General features: G+C 45.9%; 1 protein-coding gene across 3 annotated transcripts in view; it reads left to right on the forward strand.

The window, feature by feature from the left end:
* Window positions 1-15,834, forward strand: part of HEMK1 (HemK methyltransferase 1, mitochondrial release factors N(5)-glutamine) — a 28,499-nt gene extending 12,665 nt beyond the window's left edge. For all 3 annotated transcript variants that reach the window (XM_074550051.1, XM_074550052.1, XM_074550053.1), the window contains 7 exons: window positions 7,079-7,228; window positions 9,231-9,295; window positions 11,089-11,138; window positions 12,347-12,452; window positions 13,155-13,250; window positions 14,971-15,084; window positions 15,421-15,834. In XM_074550051.1, the coding sequence (XP_074406152.1) occupies window positions 7,079-7,228; window positions 9,231-9,295; window positions 11,089-11,138; window positions 12,347-12,452; window positions 13,155-13,250; window positions 14,971-15,084; window positions 15,421-15,457 (618 nt within the window). In that variant the 3' untranslated portion in view covers window positions 15,458-15,834. The remainder of the gene's footprint in view (window positions 1-7,078; window positions 7,229-9,230; window positions 9,296-11,088; window positions 11,139-12,346; window positions 12,453-13,154; window positions 13,251-14,970; window positions 15,085-15,420) is intronic.
* The last annotated feature ends 1,811 nt before the right edge of the window (window positions 15,835-17,645 follow it).

The raw sequence follows: 17,645 nt of genomic DNA on the forward strand, positions 1-17,645 counted from the left end.
AAGTGAAAAGGCTAACAGTGCCCTGCCTTGACATAGCTTAAGTCCCTTTCTTGAGATATGTGTAGACTTGTATAAGGCATATTAAACATAAATACACTAAAGCATTATTTAATAAATCAAAAATTATCTGCTATCTGTCAAAATAGAGCTGTAAGCAAATGTGCTAAAGATTTGGGGTTGCTGTTGAGGCCTCACAGATCAGATTTTGCCCATATGATAGACAACACTTCATGTGTTGGAGGAGAAAAATATTTTCTGCAGGTGGGCTGTGGCACAGAGGCTGGGGAATGGAGGTCACAAAGGGAGCAGAGCAATTGGAATTGGCCTTTGAGCTAGGCACAAAGATCATATAGAGAGAGAGAAATAAGGCAGCCTGTGCCTTGTGCCTGAGGCACTTGTGCTGCCAGAAGGGCTTGGAGAAAGATTTGGGATTGCCAGTGTCTCAGGGATATTGGCTGACCAGGAGCACCCACTTTTTGCTGCCCAGTGGGCTGATGGGATCCTTGCATGTGGGACAGGGGAGTGCCACGTGCACGTAGCAGCATCAAATAATGAGTATTGCAGTAATGGAATAGCTGCAGAACTATTATGTCCAGTTATGTTACTGGCTGCTTGAGGAAGAAGTGGAAAATTAGATTTGGAGAAAAAACACTGTGTGGATTAATAGGTTGAAAAAGTCTGCCTTGTTGTTGAAGAGTGTGTAGCTCATCAGAGACAAGCTTAGGGGTAAATTATCTGGCACAGAGAGCAGGAATTTGAAAACTGAAGTCTCTCTGGTTTGCAGACAAGTGTATAATAAGCACTATAAATGCAGGGCAGAAGACAAAGGTGCACATCTCAGCAGAGAGTGTAATTAAATGCTGAAACAGCATAGCAAGAGTCTATTGCTGGCCACTTGAAAATCAGGACAGAATGTTTTCCCCAGACAGATTTCTTCTTGTTCAAAAGGAAATGATGGAAGAAACAGGGTTGTTCCTGGCTGACTGGCCAAGATGAACTGTGGTGGTAGTTTCTGCTGGCTTCCTATGAAGAAAACAAGACTCTGCTAGTGCAGAGAATTTCTTCCAAGCTGGTGATTTTCAGGATAGACAAAAAATGGAAATTTAAAACTAAAATTTGTTCTGAAGACAAGGAAAGCAGCAGCTGTTCTTTTAAGTCATGCACAAGGCTGTCCCCCAGGTTAACTTATATAGACTTTTCTGATACGTTCTCTCAGAGCTCCCTGTTGTTAATGCCTGTATTTTTGGGGGGGTTTAAGCTCCCTATTGTGATTGAAAGAACCTCCTGTTTCCATGCATTTCCAGTGAGTCCTGTAGCTCATCAGCAGTGAAAGCAGGAAGTAGGACTAATACTGGAGAAAAACAAGCTTTAAAATGGCTGTGACAGATGGGACTCGAGCAGATTCCCTCATGAGGGAGAGAAAAATCCTTTTCCTCCCCCAAGCTCTTTTCAAACATCCAAGTAACTAGAGCTAGAGATTAGCAAGCTAGACTTGTTCTTCTGTCCAGATGCTGTGTCTGGCAGTGGTCAATACCTGTATCTGCAGAGAAAGCAAAAGAAACCTCCTTTGATCTGGAGAGATGTGCCTGGCTAGAGCTCAGTGCTGGACACCTGAGGTATGGGCAGTACACAGCAACTTGGATCCACTCTTGCCCCCAGGCATGGCTAAATTTAGATGTGACAGCTGTGGTGATTTCTCTTGGGCACGAGCACAGATGGGTTGCTGCCTGTTGGTAAAGTCATTCCTGGGTGCTGTCACAGCCTCTGCTCTGGCAGATGAAGCAGCACGTGGCATGTGCCCTGACATCAGGAGCAGCTGCTGTGTGACCAAAGGCAAACCCCTTCCTCAGTACTGGGTGTGCTGGGACATGCTTGTGTGTCATTGCCAATGCCTAAAGCCACCCTTTCTCTCAGGATCAGTGGCTCCTCTGGACCTACTCAGGTGCTTTGATTCCCATCCATTTATAGTGGGACTTCCATGGGTTTGATCCCCACATGGGCCATTCTCTTCAGAGCTGGACTCAGTGATCCTTGGGGGTCCCTTCCAGCTCAGAATATTCTGTGATTTTTCTCTTTGCTGCTATAGTGCCAGGCAGAAGAGCCCAGGACAAAAGCCCTGCCTGCCATGAAGCAGTGGGCTGGTTTGATGGCTTGGTTTTGGAAGTGGGACACTGGCAGGGCTTTTCTAGGGCCATTGCCATGGAGTTGGGTTTCCAGCTTGGCTTCCTGGTGTTTGTCATGTGCTGATTGGGAGCCAAGTGGGCAAACAAGATGGGAGAGGTGATTGGGTTAATATCAGATCAGGTTCTATGGAAAGTCCTGGATTCTGAGAATAGAAGTTTCTGGAAAGCACACAGATAAGTGAAACATTCCCAGGAAGTGAGAGAGAACAGAGAGAAGGTTATCAGGGTTTTCCTGGGGTTTTTTTGCTTTCCTTCTCCAGTTTAGTGACCACGGAATTTAGAGTCTCCTGCCACCCTGGCTCTTACCCCTGGAACTTTGGCTCCCCTGCTTTCCCCTGGAGCACGGAAAAAGGGTGCTTGTAGGGAATGCAGTAGCAGTTTGTGACTTCCACCCTTGCCTTTCCTGTTCCTCACTTCCTCTTGTTTTATTTAGTTTGTCCTTTTTGATGGCAAAAACATCTGATGGGCCCTTCCCAGGTGCTGGGCTGGAGCAGAGGATCCCCTCAGCTCTGTCCCTGTGCTCGGCTCTGCAGCCAGCCTTGAGCCCAGGAGCCTCTGCTGCTTCCTCCTGACTGTCTCAGGGCTGGAACCCAGCTGAGCCTGTGCTGGTTCTGCCTGGGCTGCAGCTGTGCAGCCTCTGTGCTTTGGGTGCTGGCAGCCCCTGGCCTCTCACTGCTTTGTGCAGCTGCAGTTCCAAGAAATGCAGTGAACCAGAGCCCTGGCCGCAGGGCAGAGGTGACACCAAGAGCCTGTGAGAGCAGAGAGGGTGCTGGGGGCCTTGGGGAACCACACTTGTGGGTGGAAGGGTGAGGCAGAGGCTCAGGGGAAGCTGGAGGTGTTCACAAAGTTTTGCATTTGTTGCCCTCAAAGAGAAGGTGGGGGGTGGAGCCCAAATAAAGGACAGTTTGAACTTAGGGTGAATCTGGCAGTGAAGCAAGATTTCCTGGAACCACAAGGTGAGAACAGCATCTGAGTGGTTTGGCTAAGGGACAAAAACTTGAGAGCCTCTTGAGGGCTGGAAGTTAGGTAGCATGAGAAGCAAATATTTGTGTCCCCTGTACATGTAAGCACAGGGTAATCACAGAATGACAGAACAATTGGGGTTGGAAGGAACCTCTGCAGATCATCCAGTCCAATCCCCCTGCCAAGGCAGGGTCACCTGCTGCAGGTGACACAGGAATGTGTCCAGGTGGGGTTGGAACATATCCAAAGGGGAGACTTTGTGCCTTCCCTGGGCAGCTGTTCCAGTGCTCTGTCACCATCAATGTAAAGAAGTTTTTCCTCATGTTGAGCTGAAACTTCTTGTGTTTTAGTTTATGGCCATATAGATAAGATTTGCTTCAAGGAAAAAGTTCAAGGAGCTACTGAATCCACTTTTCCATGTGACTTCTGTCTCTTTCTCCTGGCTGTTTCAACACCTCTGCTCACCTGTGTATGGAAATGTGCAGGTGTCACCAGCTCCATCATGGGGCTGCCCAAACCATGTAGGGGACCTTCCTTCCCTTTCACCTTGCTGCCATTGCTAGCAAAAGCAGGCAGAGGATTTTAGGTTCTTTCTGGTTCTGTCTGTTTGCCATTCAATCCCTTCACTCCTTCCAAAACTGACTTTTGCTGCAGGAAGAAGCTTCTTGCAAAGACTAGAGGAGAGAAATTCTTCTAAATGTTCATTTCCCCATTCTGACACAATTATGACACTGATACCCACGTGTCTGATACCAGGCTCCAGGATGAAAGTAGTTCTGCAGTACCTGTAGTACTGGTTAGCAGAATTTTTTTTGTTGTAGGTTGGGTTGTAACTGACAATAATGACTCACTGTAAGCAATAATTTGAATGTTAATAACTCCACAATTGAGAGTTCATTCTATCCAGTGATTAGCATGCTGTGAGCAAATATGGAATTGGGTCACAAAGTGGTTTTGTTTATTTCCCACTGGAATTTCTCTAACTTCATATCTCAGCCTTCAAAGCTGGTGATGAAACTGATGGTTAAAATGGCTTTTTGGTAATGTTGGTATTGCATTAGCAGGTGTTTGTGCTCTGAATCTGTTCAGTCTGAGAAGACATGGGGTATCCTACTCAGTCAAGATCCCAGCCTTTGGCCAGTTGCAGTTGTCCCAGTCCCAGTTTCTCTGTGCCACTCCCAGGCACCTCTTTTTAGCACCATCAGCCTCTTTGTTGCTTTTCCCTCACTGTGGTTCCAGTAGGATTCTTGTGCAAAGGCTGGGAATGTCTGACTTGTCTATTTTGTAGTCTTTGTATGAACACTGTAATACTCAGCCAGAAATACTTCATCTCCCAAGATGAGACTTGAAAGGGGCTCTGCTGTGTTCTGCAAAGTGCTGTAATTTATCAATTTCCAGTGGTGATATTTTGGAGGTGATGGTGTGATTGGAGAAGTTCAGATTTTGGCTGGATCATTTGCTAGAAGGTGAAAAATACTGAGAAGAATGATGAATATGGTTTCAAAGCAATTTTTGATAATTTAATCATTCCTGAAACCTAGTGGCAATGGGAGTGGGATGACTGGACATACTCTGTGTCATGATTGCTGGGTTTTCCTGATTGCCAGTTAGAATACATCTTCTTTGCTAGTCAATCAGGTTGAAAATAATTATTCAGCCTTTTATTGTAGTGAGGTACTAATGTCTGGAAAATGATGCCATTCCTTTAGGTTGTCCCATTATTTTTTATGCCTTTTACTTTTGCACTATTATAGTAAATGTGTATTATGAGAAAACCAGCCTTTGCCTCAGTAAGAATTGAAAAGAAATAACCAAGACAATGAGGTAAGGCAGTCAGAAAGCAGAACTCAAAGCCTAAGTAATATCAATGTCTCATTTTATTTGTATTTTATGTGGTAAAACCTGAAATCAGTCATGTTTAAATGGAAGCTTTGGCAAGCACACTAAAATGCTTTCACTGAGGAATGTGTAAAGTAGGCATTCCATTCAAACCCATCAAGCTTGAAATTACTAATGAGAAACCTTAAGGAAGTTAATAAATGGTTAGAATAGTCCTAGTGTATGGAAGTCATATTTGGACATTTGTAATCAGTAACTTGTGCTACTCTGGGAACAGATGGTTCTGAGTTACTGTGGAGATTTCCAGGAAATGTTTGTAAGTGTCCAGAAATGGCTGGTATTTAAAGAAGTGATTGAATAGCCAAGCGGAATTTTTTGTGTGCCTTTTCTTCTGTGGTCTTGGAATCCTCAGCACCCCACCTGCTCTGCCAAAGGAAGCTGTGGCTGCAGTCTCTGGCTGTCTGCAGTGCCTGAGTCTTTTCAGGCTGATTCATCTGGAGCTGTTTGAATGGCCAAAGCCTCTTCTCATAAGTGGGGAGCTCAGGTGTTTATTTTTCCCTTTTGCTGTCTGAGTCCTGTAATAGTTTCCTCCAGCTTGGGAGCCTGTGAGACTGTTTTCATCCATAATTGTCTAGGGAAGGAATCCCAGAGCAGCAGTGAGGAATTTGGGATTTTGGAGGCTCTTGGAAAAACTCCCATATGAGGGCAATGCCAGTAATGACATGGTGACCAGGGCAGGGCATGTGGCTCCTCATACCTGGCTGAATATATTCAGATATCGGTCCCCAAACTTGCCTGCTCCAGGGATGGTTCAACAAAGCTCATCTACCTGAATGCTTCATTTTTGTACCTGTTTGCATCTCCCTTCTCACTTACTGCACATGTGGAGTGGCCTGTCCTGAAGGATGTGTGAATCTCTTCAGAGGTACTGCAGCTTTGCACAAGGCATCTCTTTTTCTTCACCCCAGTAAGGATGAGAGATCCAAGGAGAGGCTTCTGCCCTTATGCACAAGCCTGTCCAATTCAGGCTCCTGACAAAAGCCATTGTAAACTAACAGAGAAGCTGACCTGCCTGCCAGGACTTGTTCCTTTTAAACATTCCAGCTTATGCCAGTTATTTTTTGTAAATGTTGTTAAACTTTCTGGATTTACAGGAGCGATCCAAGAGCAGCCCTCTCAAGTAGAGAATCCTAGGGAACACCTAGGCCAGAAGGCCTGTGTGTGCTGTTGTGCCCTGGAAGCACAAGGATGGGAGGGAGCTGAGGGCACTGCTGAGCTGTTGATGCACTCAGTGTTCATAAGGTTTCTATCTTACAGTTTTCTCCAGTGAATAACAAAGGAAGTTCATGCTGCAGTCAGAGGGAGGCACATGTGTGCTTTCTGTTTTATCTTATTTTCACAAACCTTAGAAATCTTTGAGACCTCTCCTGCTGTACTGGATTTTATATAACATGGCAAAGGGATTTAAAAAAGAAAAGATTGGCATGAGGGAGGAGGCAGACATGGCAAAACTGCATACAGATCCAGGGGCATGGATAAAAATCTTTTCCATGTGACTTTATAGCAACAAAATATAGTAGGAGTCCACAATCTGAAATCCGTGCAGGGAGCTGCTCATTGGATCATTTAGTAACTCATTGCCTTGACTCTTCATCTGCAGGTTGGATTGCTTCAGATGCTATCAGGAGCTGTGCAACTGCCTCCTGGTCACCTACTGTACTGAGACTGTGTAGAAATCTTGAGTTTTGAAGCTTACAAATTCTGAAAGCCAAAATCTTGGAGTAAATGGTGTTGCAGAAGATAATGTGCTCCAGCTGTCTGGTTATTGTTTTTCCCAACAGTGCTAGAAGATTTCAGAGGATCTGTGGGAGATTGTATCCTGAGGATTTGGTCACTAATCAAAGCACCCTGTGGGGCAGATGGAGCTGAAGTGACTTCTGGCATGTCAGTTCCATTACTACCATCTGTGTTTTTAAAATTAGCAACAAAAATACATTGGGTACAGAGTCAAGAAATTTAAACTTCAGTCTTCAGATCACAAAGGTGTGAGTCAAAACAGTTCCCTTAGCAATTTTGTTTGTTTGTTTTCTTAGGACCTTGTCTCTCTAGTTGTGGAGGAAGAACTTCAGAAATGTGAGAATTCCGCCCTCTGTTTCCCAGTTCCTGTTCCTCATCCTGTGATCCTGGAAATTGGCTGTGGCTCTGGAGCAATTGCTCTGAGTCTGCTCTGTAAACTGCCACAGGTGAGCTCCCTTCAGTGCTCCTGGTGCAATAGATGCCTGTGTTAGAGGACAGTCCCACTCTGCTGATCTTCACTGAGATGTCACAAACTTCTCTGAAGGCACTTTGGCAGCTCACAAGGTCTCTGACAGGCTCTGTAAGTTCCTGCTAGGTAGAGGAGGGATATTTGGGAATTTCTTCCTCTCCCCATCTGTCTGCAGCAATAGCAAAGGCATAATCAGAATGAAAGAAGTGAAGTGCTCATTCTTGAGCTGCTGCAGCTCACTAATAATCACCTTACCTTGAAGCATGGTGGGTGTTGGTTTAAGATACTAACCTGGACTGAGACATGGGCACACACTCTATTTGTTGAATTTAGGGGGCAGTCATCTCTAAAAACCACCTTGCTGTGAATCAGAAGATCTGGTCTCTAGGAAACTGAAGACTAAATGATACAGGAAAGGGATTTACCATAGCAGTGTCAGTACTTGGGATCAAAAAGACAAGCAAATCTCACTGCCACAACTGCCAAACCACATTTTTGTAGACTTCTGTTCCCTAGTAACAACCCACATCTTCTAAACAGAGTCAAAAAAGCAGGAGGGGACTGAAATCTGGGTGCCCAAAGCCCTTATTGCCGTGATTCTTGTGGTGTGTCACAGGTTTATGGAGATACTCTTGGTCAAGAAAATGAGAAAGGAATCCAAGATCTCATTGCCTGTGGTCAAGGGAAAAATATTCCCCTCTCCTGAGAACTGCAGACCAGGCAGTTCCTTCTCAGGAATGAGAATTGCTGTGGCCAGCCCCTCCTCTTGTAGCAGTATAAGCCCTGCTGTGGAAGAATTAAAGCTTGATGCTTCTAATGGAAGGGGTGTTCCTCCTCCCAGTGACCTGAGAAGGTTAATATTTGAGCTTCATGACTTCAGAGTATAATTGCTCTGATTTCCTGAGCTTCATGCTCTTTTCCTTGCTTGTTAATTTAAAGAGCTGTGTCAGTCTGTCTCTGTAATTCTTCATGACAGTCCTTTCCCAGCCCAAACTGCTGTACCCAGGGAAATAAGGAGGCTTGACTGATTAGAATTAGTGGTAGCCACACTGACAGCTAAGTGGAGTTAAACTCTGGGTAATCTCCTTAGTGTTTGAGGCAGAATTTGGCACTAAGGTACTGAGAAAACAGCAGCAGTTTTTCATTTATGGTCTCAGGTGTGCCCTTCACCTTAAGGGTGAGCTTCATGTGTGTGGGTGCTGGCCTGGAACCACGAAATTAATCCCCTTAGGAGTGATGGCAAATCACTCCATCATCTCCAAGTGCCAAGCAGGTTCTTCAGGCATGTCCTCTGTGTAAATCCTACCAACATCTGTGCTTAAAAAAAATCAAGCACAGCAAAACCAAGTTAGGCCTTTGTCTGTGGTCTTCCCAAGGTGGAATTGAAGGTCAAACAAATCTCTCTTTGTGAAGCCTTGTCTCTTACCATTATGCTGGAGAACTTTTAAATGCCTGACACACTTTCAAGTATGTGCAGTCAATACAGGCAGTGAACCTGTTTAAGGACTGCAGTTGAGTAACTGGGTAAAAGGTGTCTGCATAACAGATGGAAGATGCCAGAACCTGTGTCCACGTGGTTGTGCTAGTGTCAGGAGGGATCCTGTCTGTGCTAGGAAGGATAAATCCACCAACATGACTTCCAGCAGGCTGTGCCTTGCCCAGACTGGCCAGAGTGCTGAGTCTCACCCTGCCAGGAGCAGTGAGGGGTCAGTGAGGTGACTCACTGGGGCTCTGTTGTTGTCTCTTCTGGTGGGCTGCTGGCTGTGCTGCAGAGAGCTCCAGTCACCTTAGTGCTTTACACACATCACTGTGATCCCAGCTATGCCCTGCATGCATTCCTCAGGAGCTGTTCCTGTCAGGAGCCAAGAGTGAGCAGTCTCTTGGCAGTTTTGATCTTGCATGTTTGGCAGAGCATGTCTGCTCAGGAATCTTGATGTTATAACACCTGCTTGGTGGATTTGTTGTTTTTTCTGTTCCAGAGCAGAGTCATAGCCATGGACAAAGAGGAGGCTGCTGTGGATCTCACCAGGGAGAATGCACATAGGTACAAGAACACATATTACTCATTTTTTAATAATTGTTGCTTGAGAAAGACCAACAGTTGTCAATACTTGTACGTGTGTTTCATGTTTATCACCACTGGGAACCAGAGACTGTTTAATTGTTGAGCTCTCAAAGTGTGTAACAATTTAGGAAAAAAGAAAGCTCGTGTTTACCAGAGTGTATTTCTTTGGTTTGTGAACATGCTTTGCAAAGACAGCAGCCTAAATAATGCAGTGGTACTCACGTGCTGTTTGTCAAGGGTTTTCACAGTGTTTTTTGGTAGCTATTCTTACCCCTGTCTGTGTACTCAGGAAGCTCAGGACTGAAGTAGGAATGTTTATGTCACTTAGGAGGTTAAGGACAAGTGTATCCTGAGCCTTTCTCTCTCTGGCTCCCTCAGTTGTTATTGTTGTGCTTGTTTCTGTCCTTGCTCCTCCAGAAATGCTTGCACAGTCAAGTAGCACTTTTCCTCTGATGTGCTGCCTGGTGTCCCTCAGCATCCTCCCTGCAGTCCTGGTTTGGTGGGAATGGTGCTGCTGGATGCCATGCAGTTCAGACACCTGTGCTGTGGCAGGATTGATGTTCAGAGCTGCTGGCTCAAACACCTTGTGCTGAAGTCAGAGAGATGTCTGTCAGGTTGTCCTTGTCCTTCCTAGAGCTCCACTTCCTCAGCTGGTTCTTCTGTCAGGTTGTTCTGGATGTCACTAGCACAGGGACCCCCAGAACTGGAATCCCACTATGCTTCTGAGTCTCTGTAGGCTTTGTCAAATGAGCTCCAGATTGCATTCACATCCTCAGTAACTGCTGGGCCCTAGGCATTCATTAGAGCCATCTCAGAAAAAATTCCTGTTGCTATTTCTCATGGAGTCCAGTACAGCTGTGAGTCTCAAGAGGTGCTCATTAACTGGGATTTCTGTCCACAGACCCACAAACCCCTCTTTTCCCAAGCTGCTGCCAGCACTCGGGGGGGCTACTTCTGGTGCTGGCTGCACTGGGCTGCATTTCTTCACTTCTTGCAAGTCCCAGCCTGTGTGTGAGTCTGAAGAGCTGAGTAAGAGCAAGCCCTTCCCAAACTGGTACCTCACTGTTACCCTTTGCCTCCTAGCCCAGTTACAGAAAATGGGGAGCAGAGGTTTCTTCCTAATGTGTCAGTGTCAAACCAAATTCTGTTGCAATTTTTCATAGATATAATAAAAGCTGGCCAGATCTTTGTCTCCTTGATAAACTATAACTCTGGCCTCTGGGGAAAATTGCCTTGCTTATTAACATTGCTTCTTGGCTCAAGAGTGGATGAGGGAGTATAAATGCCATGTCAGAGAGCTAAATATTTCTCCATGGATATTTTCGTTGTGTCTTTGTGATCTTGTCCCTGGCATGGTGCCCTGTAGCTCTTGGGAGAGAAGCTAGCAGGATAAGCTGTGTTACTGCTTGACTGAACCCAGCTTAGATCCTGCCTGCTTTTCAGAGCTCCCTCATCCCAGCTGTGCTCTCTGGATGCTTAGATGAGTCTTACTGGATCAATCTCAGTGCCAGGTCCATCTGGGCACATGGCACACAGTGCAGGAATCCCTCCCTTTCCTGATGCCCTCAGCAAAGGGAGTAGAACTGGGGTGTGAGGCCACTGTGGTGGGAGGAGAGAACATGCTGGGAGGATCTTGGCAGCTGTGAATGTATGTGTATCAGATAAGAGGTGCAATATTTAATGATCTCTTTGTAGAATGTATTGCTCATGAACAATACACCTCCTAATCTTTCTTCTTTCTGTTGTTGCATCTTGCATCTGGAATTTTACAGGTTGCAACTCCAAGAAAGGATTCACATCATCCACCAAGATATTTCACACAGTAACTCTTTTCACTCTTATAATCCCTTTTGTCTTTGATGGGTGGAGGGAGGCATGAGAGGCAGCCAAAGAATCATTCTGGGATGCAGGCAGCAGAAGAGTGTTGAAGTTAATAGAGAGAAAGGTCAATAAGAAGTGAGCCAGTGAAGCTTTTCCCTGCAGAGATTTCCAGGGCAGATGATCAGCTGACAGAAGTCCCTAATTGTATCAGAAAGTGAATTGTTCCTGGTTTAGGTGTCCCAAGGTTGTATCTGAGCTGGGAGTCCAGGTGCTCTTTACTGTTGCTGGGGAGAGGCAAATATGTAAAGAGTGTAATTCATTCCCTGCTGACATGGAGGCTTTAGATAAACATCTGCATGTCTGTCTCTCCACTGATGGTAGAGGGAGCCCATATATTTAGCTTAGATTAAATGCCCAATCATATTAACCTGAAATTAGGCTAGTTGGACCAGGAAAGGATGCTTTTCTTCCCCAGAACCTGCTGAAACCAGTTAAAACTGGCATTTGGTGGGGCCTGTCCAGTTGGGTGGATAGTGCTTGGCTGTTAGTCAGCAGCTGTGGAGGCAGGAGCTGCAGCACTGTGGGTTCATTAGCACACCTTTGTGCACTTGTCTGTGGCACTGCTGCCTCTTAGAGCTGAAAGCCCTGTGCCAAGAGGCTGCCCAAGGACAGTGCCACACTCACATGGTTCCATCAGCTCTGATTCAGGGCTGGCCTGTGTCAGACAGAGCAGGAGTGTAGGGAGCTGCTCCTGGTCTGCATGAGAGCAGCCCTTTGCTGGTTTTGCTGAGGGGCCCTGGCTCTGCAGCTCATTGGAGGTCCTGCTGCAGCTCTGTAAGAGGAGGGATGTTCACCTGGACAGCCAGTCTAAGCTCCCACTTAGGCCTTTGTGGGCTCTTTAGATCCCAGTGGGCACAGAGCTCCAGGGCATCAAGCTCCTGTGCTTTTTAACATGTTTTGTTAAGCAGGCTCTTGATATGAAAAAATGATACTTCATCTGTGCTTTCCTTTGTATCACTCTTGCACTCCTGAGACAGGGAGCAAGGCACACCATTGCAGAAAGAAATAGGATAAAATTTTATGATCACAAAGCAGAGTCAAACACATATCCATGTGCCTGGAGACAGTTTCCTGGGAAGAATCTTTACACTGAGCTTATAGGGAAGATGCTGTGGTTGAGAGCTGCTTGTGATTCTTTTTCTTTCCTAGGTTCTGCCAAACAGCTGTTGCTCTGGGGCCCCATAGATGTCATAGTCAGTAACCCCCCATATGTTTTCCATGAAGACATGGCTTCCTTGGATGAAGAAATCCTCTGGTAATCAAACAAGGAGATTTTTCCTCTCCTGTTCCTTGAAGCAAGGTTTTCTGTCTGCTTCCTGTACTACACACAGTTGCACACAAAACATGCAAATGTAATATACACATGCAAAATATAGGTGTGTTTATTTGGGATATAATAACACAGGCTTGCTTTGATACTGCTTACATGCCTGAAGCAACATGGAAGATTTCTTAAAATAGAAAAAGTACACAGTTTGAAATTAGCAAGTTCCCAATCCAAAACTGATTGTCATGCATGTGAGAAGAAAGTCCTGTCCCCACCTCTGTACAAGATGTGCACCAGAGCAGGTTCTGGCAACTGAGCTTTCTGCATCCCAGCTGGCTCTGCTGGGCCAGCCACAGCCTGAGCTGCTGTCTGGCATGGATCAGTCAAGCCCTTGCTGCACAACACCCTTGCTCTCTGGCCAGCTTAGAGAGAACAGACCTATGTGCTGGATCCCAGCTACAGTTGGCTCCTAACTTTCAGAAATACTTCAGGGGATGTTTTCTCCTTGTGCTGAATGTGGGGTTTCTCAGCCCAGTGGTAGCTGCTTCTCCCTCCCTGTGTTCCCCACTGAAGTGAGTGAGTGCCATCCCCTGCTTTGGGGGTGCTGGAGTTCAGGTGTGGCAGCTGCACCTTTCTTTGTGGGGTGATGCAGGAATTGCTGTCAAATGTCTTTTTCTTCCCACACTCCAGCTATGAGGACCTTGATGCCCTGGATGGGGGAGATGATGGCATGAGAGTCATCAAAACAATTCTGGCTTTGGCTCCTTCTCTTCTCAAGGTTTCTGGGTAAGCACTACCGTCTTTTGAATTTCATGTCTTTTATCCATCCACTTCTGTAAATTCTGTACTTCCTGTATGAAAACAAAACAGAGAAAATAGTTGCCAATTGTCCCCTCATTGTCCCAGTTAGTAATAGTTTTTAAAATGTCATGTGTGCAAGTAAAATTAGCTTGAAATTGGTGTTAGCCTTTCCTTGGCTGTTGGTGGCATTTCCTGGTCATTAGTGAAGGGAGAATCTTTGAAGGTGAAAGCAACAACAAAAAGAACATGGAAGAGAGCAGCCAAGAAAGAGAGTGCAGAAAGCAGGGGAGCTTTCTAAAATGAGTAACTGATGGAAGGAGAAGCAATGGACATCTCTTTGAGGGTGGATGTAGATCCCCACTTCCCTCCCACCCTTTCATTAGGGGAAATTTCTTTGTTGTCCCAGTATAGAATGCTGAATATCCCAGGAAAATGAAGATCAGTCAGGGATAGTTTCTTAAATGTTAAATTTCTCCATGATTAATATTCAAGACTGATTGTTCCTATTCTCTGTCACGCGGGATCCATTTTGAAGATCACCATGCTGATACCCAAAAGTCTGGGTGTAGTGTTCATGTGCCAGGGCATTCACACATCCCATTGAATGTTCCTGACATTTGGCCACCATAAGAGAGGTCATTGAAAATCTGCTCTTTTGAGAAGAAGAATGGGAATATTGAGAGGCATAGTGCATGCAGAATTCATTGCTCATACTTTGCATGACCACAAGAGAAGAAGATGCTCCTCAGAATTTCCCAGCATTAGAGACTGGTCCTGTGGGGTTGTTTCTTAAGACTATTTCTTCTCCTTCTCTTTTTGCTTGTTTAATAAGGTCAAGCCCTCATTGAGGAGTTGAAGTTTTTTAAGGTCAGAAATGAGATCCACACCCAGCTTGTAGTTAGCCTGGTGAATTTGTAGGGAGTATTCAGTGTGGGATGTTTTAAGTGTTCTCAGGAGAGCATTTGATGGGGTTTGGCTTGTGTCCTTAGCCTGCTGAAAGTGTCTCTTGCTGTGTCCCAGGCCATAACCAGCTCCATCACTCCCTATGCCTGTGAGCTGGGGTGGTTCTGCTTTGTCACAGGAGGGAACATGGGGAATGAGCCAGTCATAAAGCCTGGCAGAGATGGAAATTGCCCTGCAGTGCCCAGGCCTGGTACTGGTGCCCTAACTGGGGTTATTTGGTCAGTTCTATGTAGGCCTAAATGCTGGTGTTGTTTTCATAACTGATTTATGGAGACATTTACTGTGGAAGAATGTGTGTTCTGACTTGTACTTCATGTTTCTTGCTGCTCATACACAGAGGGACTTCAGGCTGCCAGGCCAGTGCTCAGTGCTCCTACAGCATAAAAAAATGCTGCCTTTAAATCTTTGGGGGTTTCAGCAGCAGATGGCTGGTGGAATCTCTGGGTGAGCTTCAGAAGGGCTCATTACATCTTGATACAAGACTTTAACTCCTCACACACATTACCATGAGAATTCCCCCCAGGATCAACACTTTCTCCCCTGAAGGAGGCAGCTGGAATCTGCATCTTATGTGGACAGCTATGATCTATCTGGTTTGGGGTTGTTGGACTGCACTGTGTTTACTGACCTTTTCATTTCCTGCACTGGTCAGAGTCACACAGAAAGAAAGATCTTAATTTTCATCAGTTTAGCAACCTAAATGTGCATCTCTCCAATTCTGCTCCCAAATGTGCCTTTTCAGGAGTGTGTTTCTGGAAGTAGATCCCAGGCATCCAGATATGGTGGAGCACTGGCTACAGGCACACCCAGAATTACTGCTCACCCTCCATGCCATTCACAAGGACTTTTGTGGCAAGTAAGTCTTGTTTTGCCTTTGCATTTTTGGAGGTTTTGTGTCCTTTGAAGAATATGTCCCTGCACCTTTAGGTATTGAGTGAACCCAGAGCAGCTTCACAGCTGAAGCCAGTCTTTGACAAAACAGGGGCTCCCTGGTTGTATCTCAGTTTCTGATATTCTGAAACAGCCTGACAAGTGTTTGAGTCAGAAATTCTGACCCAGGTGAGCATTTCTGATGGGGTGATTGGCTCTGGTGGGGTTATTGCCATTGGAAAATTACTGCTCTTATAGGATGGGGGTAGAGGCACATTGTCCCTAGTGAGACTTATAGCTCTGGTCTTTCTTCTTTCCACAGGCCTAGGTTTCTGCACATCCAGAAACAAAGCAGCTGATAACTGTCAGACATAACTCTCCTTGCAGGATGCTTTTTGCTCTTGAGCCCAGCAGAGCAGCTGGTTGAAAACTCCTCCTGCCTTGTGAGAGGAATCTCCATTCCCTGCACTGTTGGACTTTTCATGCAGTGACAGACCCCTCATATCCTGACACAGGCCTCATCCAGAGATGCAGAAGTTCAGCTGAGCATGTGAAAGTGTTCCACCTTCCTCAGGGACCTGCATGAAACATTTTAGTCTGCTCTGCTAAAGTGACTCAATCATCTCAGGACCTAAGATAGAAGAGTTCACAGCTCCAGATTAAAAATATAACTTCTCAACGTGCCAGATCACCCATTTGGCCTAGAAAGAATTTAATTATATTTTTTTTAATTGGCCTTGAGATGCATTTATATAAAATGTGACCAGATGAGGTGATAAGCTCAAATCCTGGCTTATACTGGCACATGGATTTGCGGGTATAACAGGCCATAACTGTTGTGCACATTTCAGATGCAGTTCTGTTTCAGGATCCTGATGCTCCAATAGCAAAGCAGCCTTTGTGTCCCACTCCTGCTGAGTGATTGTCTCTGAAGGATCTTACAGCACCTGAATTTACAGCCTTTGACATTTGGTGGATGCTGCCAGAAATGGTCAACACATTATAATAAAGACAGTGCTTCAGACCAGGGTCCTTACAAGAATTTCACTGCAGCTATTTAGAGATGCTGGCAGGCCTGAATAAACATCTGGCACCCACACATTGCTCTGATAGTAATAGAAATGCCTAAATTCCACATGAGGCATTTAATTGCAACATTTTAAAGAGAAGGCCACAGTCACTACTCCACTTTTGCAGATGGAGAAGTGGAAAAACAGGAGGTGAAGTGACCTGCAGAAAGTTTGACAAGCTGAGTTTGGAGTAGGACCCAGGCTCTTGACAGGCGTGGGAGTAGCTGAGGTCTGTCTCTCTGGGAAGGATGACTCAGCCTAGGCCAGCCTGAAACAGCTCTGAGAGAAGTCCCCAAAGTGGACAGTCAACATCATGTCAGTGTAAATAATGGCAGGGTGAAATTCAAGCTGCTGCTGCTGTTTGCAGTGGTGCAGGTTCCCTTCTGGAGCACAGCTAGCCAGGGAAGGAAGGAAAGGAGCCAAGGAAAGGGTTTGCTCTGCCAGGCCAGATGGAAGCAGTTGCTGGGCCAGTGGAGGTGAGCACTCAGGAGGGGTGGGAGCATCCAGCCAGGGCCCTGCTGTGTGTGCCAGGGGGGAGCTCCCAGGCTCTGTCCAGGCTGGCTGGGGGCTGCACAGCCAGGAGCATCAGGCAGGACATGCAGCAGCAAGCTGAGTCTGTTGGAAGGCTGCAGCAGGGTCACAGGGTGTTACATGAGCCCTGATACATCTGTTCCCTTTCCCCTCTGCCTCTCCCACACTCTCACTCCTCAGATGAGTTTTCTCCATCCCCTTCACTGCTGAACATCAGCCCTGCTTTCCCACAGACACCTGAGCTCTCTCTGATGAACCAGCACTTGGGTCCCAGCTGGAACCTTTCCCTACTCACAGCTCTGTTCACAGGCTTGCCTTTCACCCATTGTACATTTCACATTACATTTATCCACTCCAGTAGTTTACCGTGCTCTGTACACTCTTTACTTGAATTTTTGAGTCTTCTCTGGCCTGCAGTACCTGCCCTGGTTAAACACAGTAGAAGAAAGTAGAAGAAGGAGAGAACAAAAATAGGTCAGTTAAAGTGCACTTGAGCAAAGGTTTGAAAATACCACTTCAGTACAGCTCATTTCTGGCCTCCCAGAGCCATGAGTACAAAGTACAGTCAAAGGGTATTTTGTGTGGTTGTGGCCTTTTTCCTAACAGTAATTTAGGGGTATTCAGTTTGTCAGATTTTGTTTAAAAATTAAATTTAAAGAAATGAGTTCTTAGATTTCTTCTGGGTGTTAGCAGTGTTTGTGTATGAAACAGAGCATTCTGCACAGCCTGCTTCTGCAGGAGGTCTTAAAAGCTGGGAAGCCCATGGGCTGATGGGGGTGTTAAACACCATCATGCTGCATTCTTTAGAGGGTGGGCTGGTTCCCTGCAGCAGACAGGTGCTAGGTGGCTCTACAAGAGTGTCAGTGGCTGGGCTGCAGAAGGCAGTGTGCTTTTTCTTGGAAGCACCAGTGAATCCCTTGTCCGAGCCCTGAGCAGGACAAATCCC

The sequence above is a fragment of the Zonotrichia albicollis genome, chromosome 12, assembly GCF_047830755.1.
Source record: "Zonotrichia albicollis isolate bZonAlb1 chromosome 12, bZonAlb1.hap1, whole genome shotgun sequence".
In the NCBI taxonomy this organism is placed as follows: Eukaryota; Metazoa; Chordata; class Aves; order Passeriformes; family Passerellidae; genus Zonotrichia; species Zonotrichia albicollis.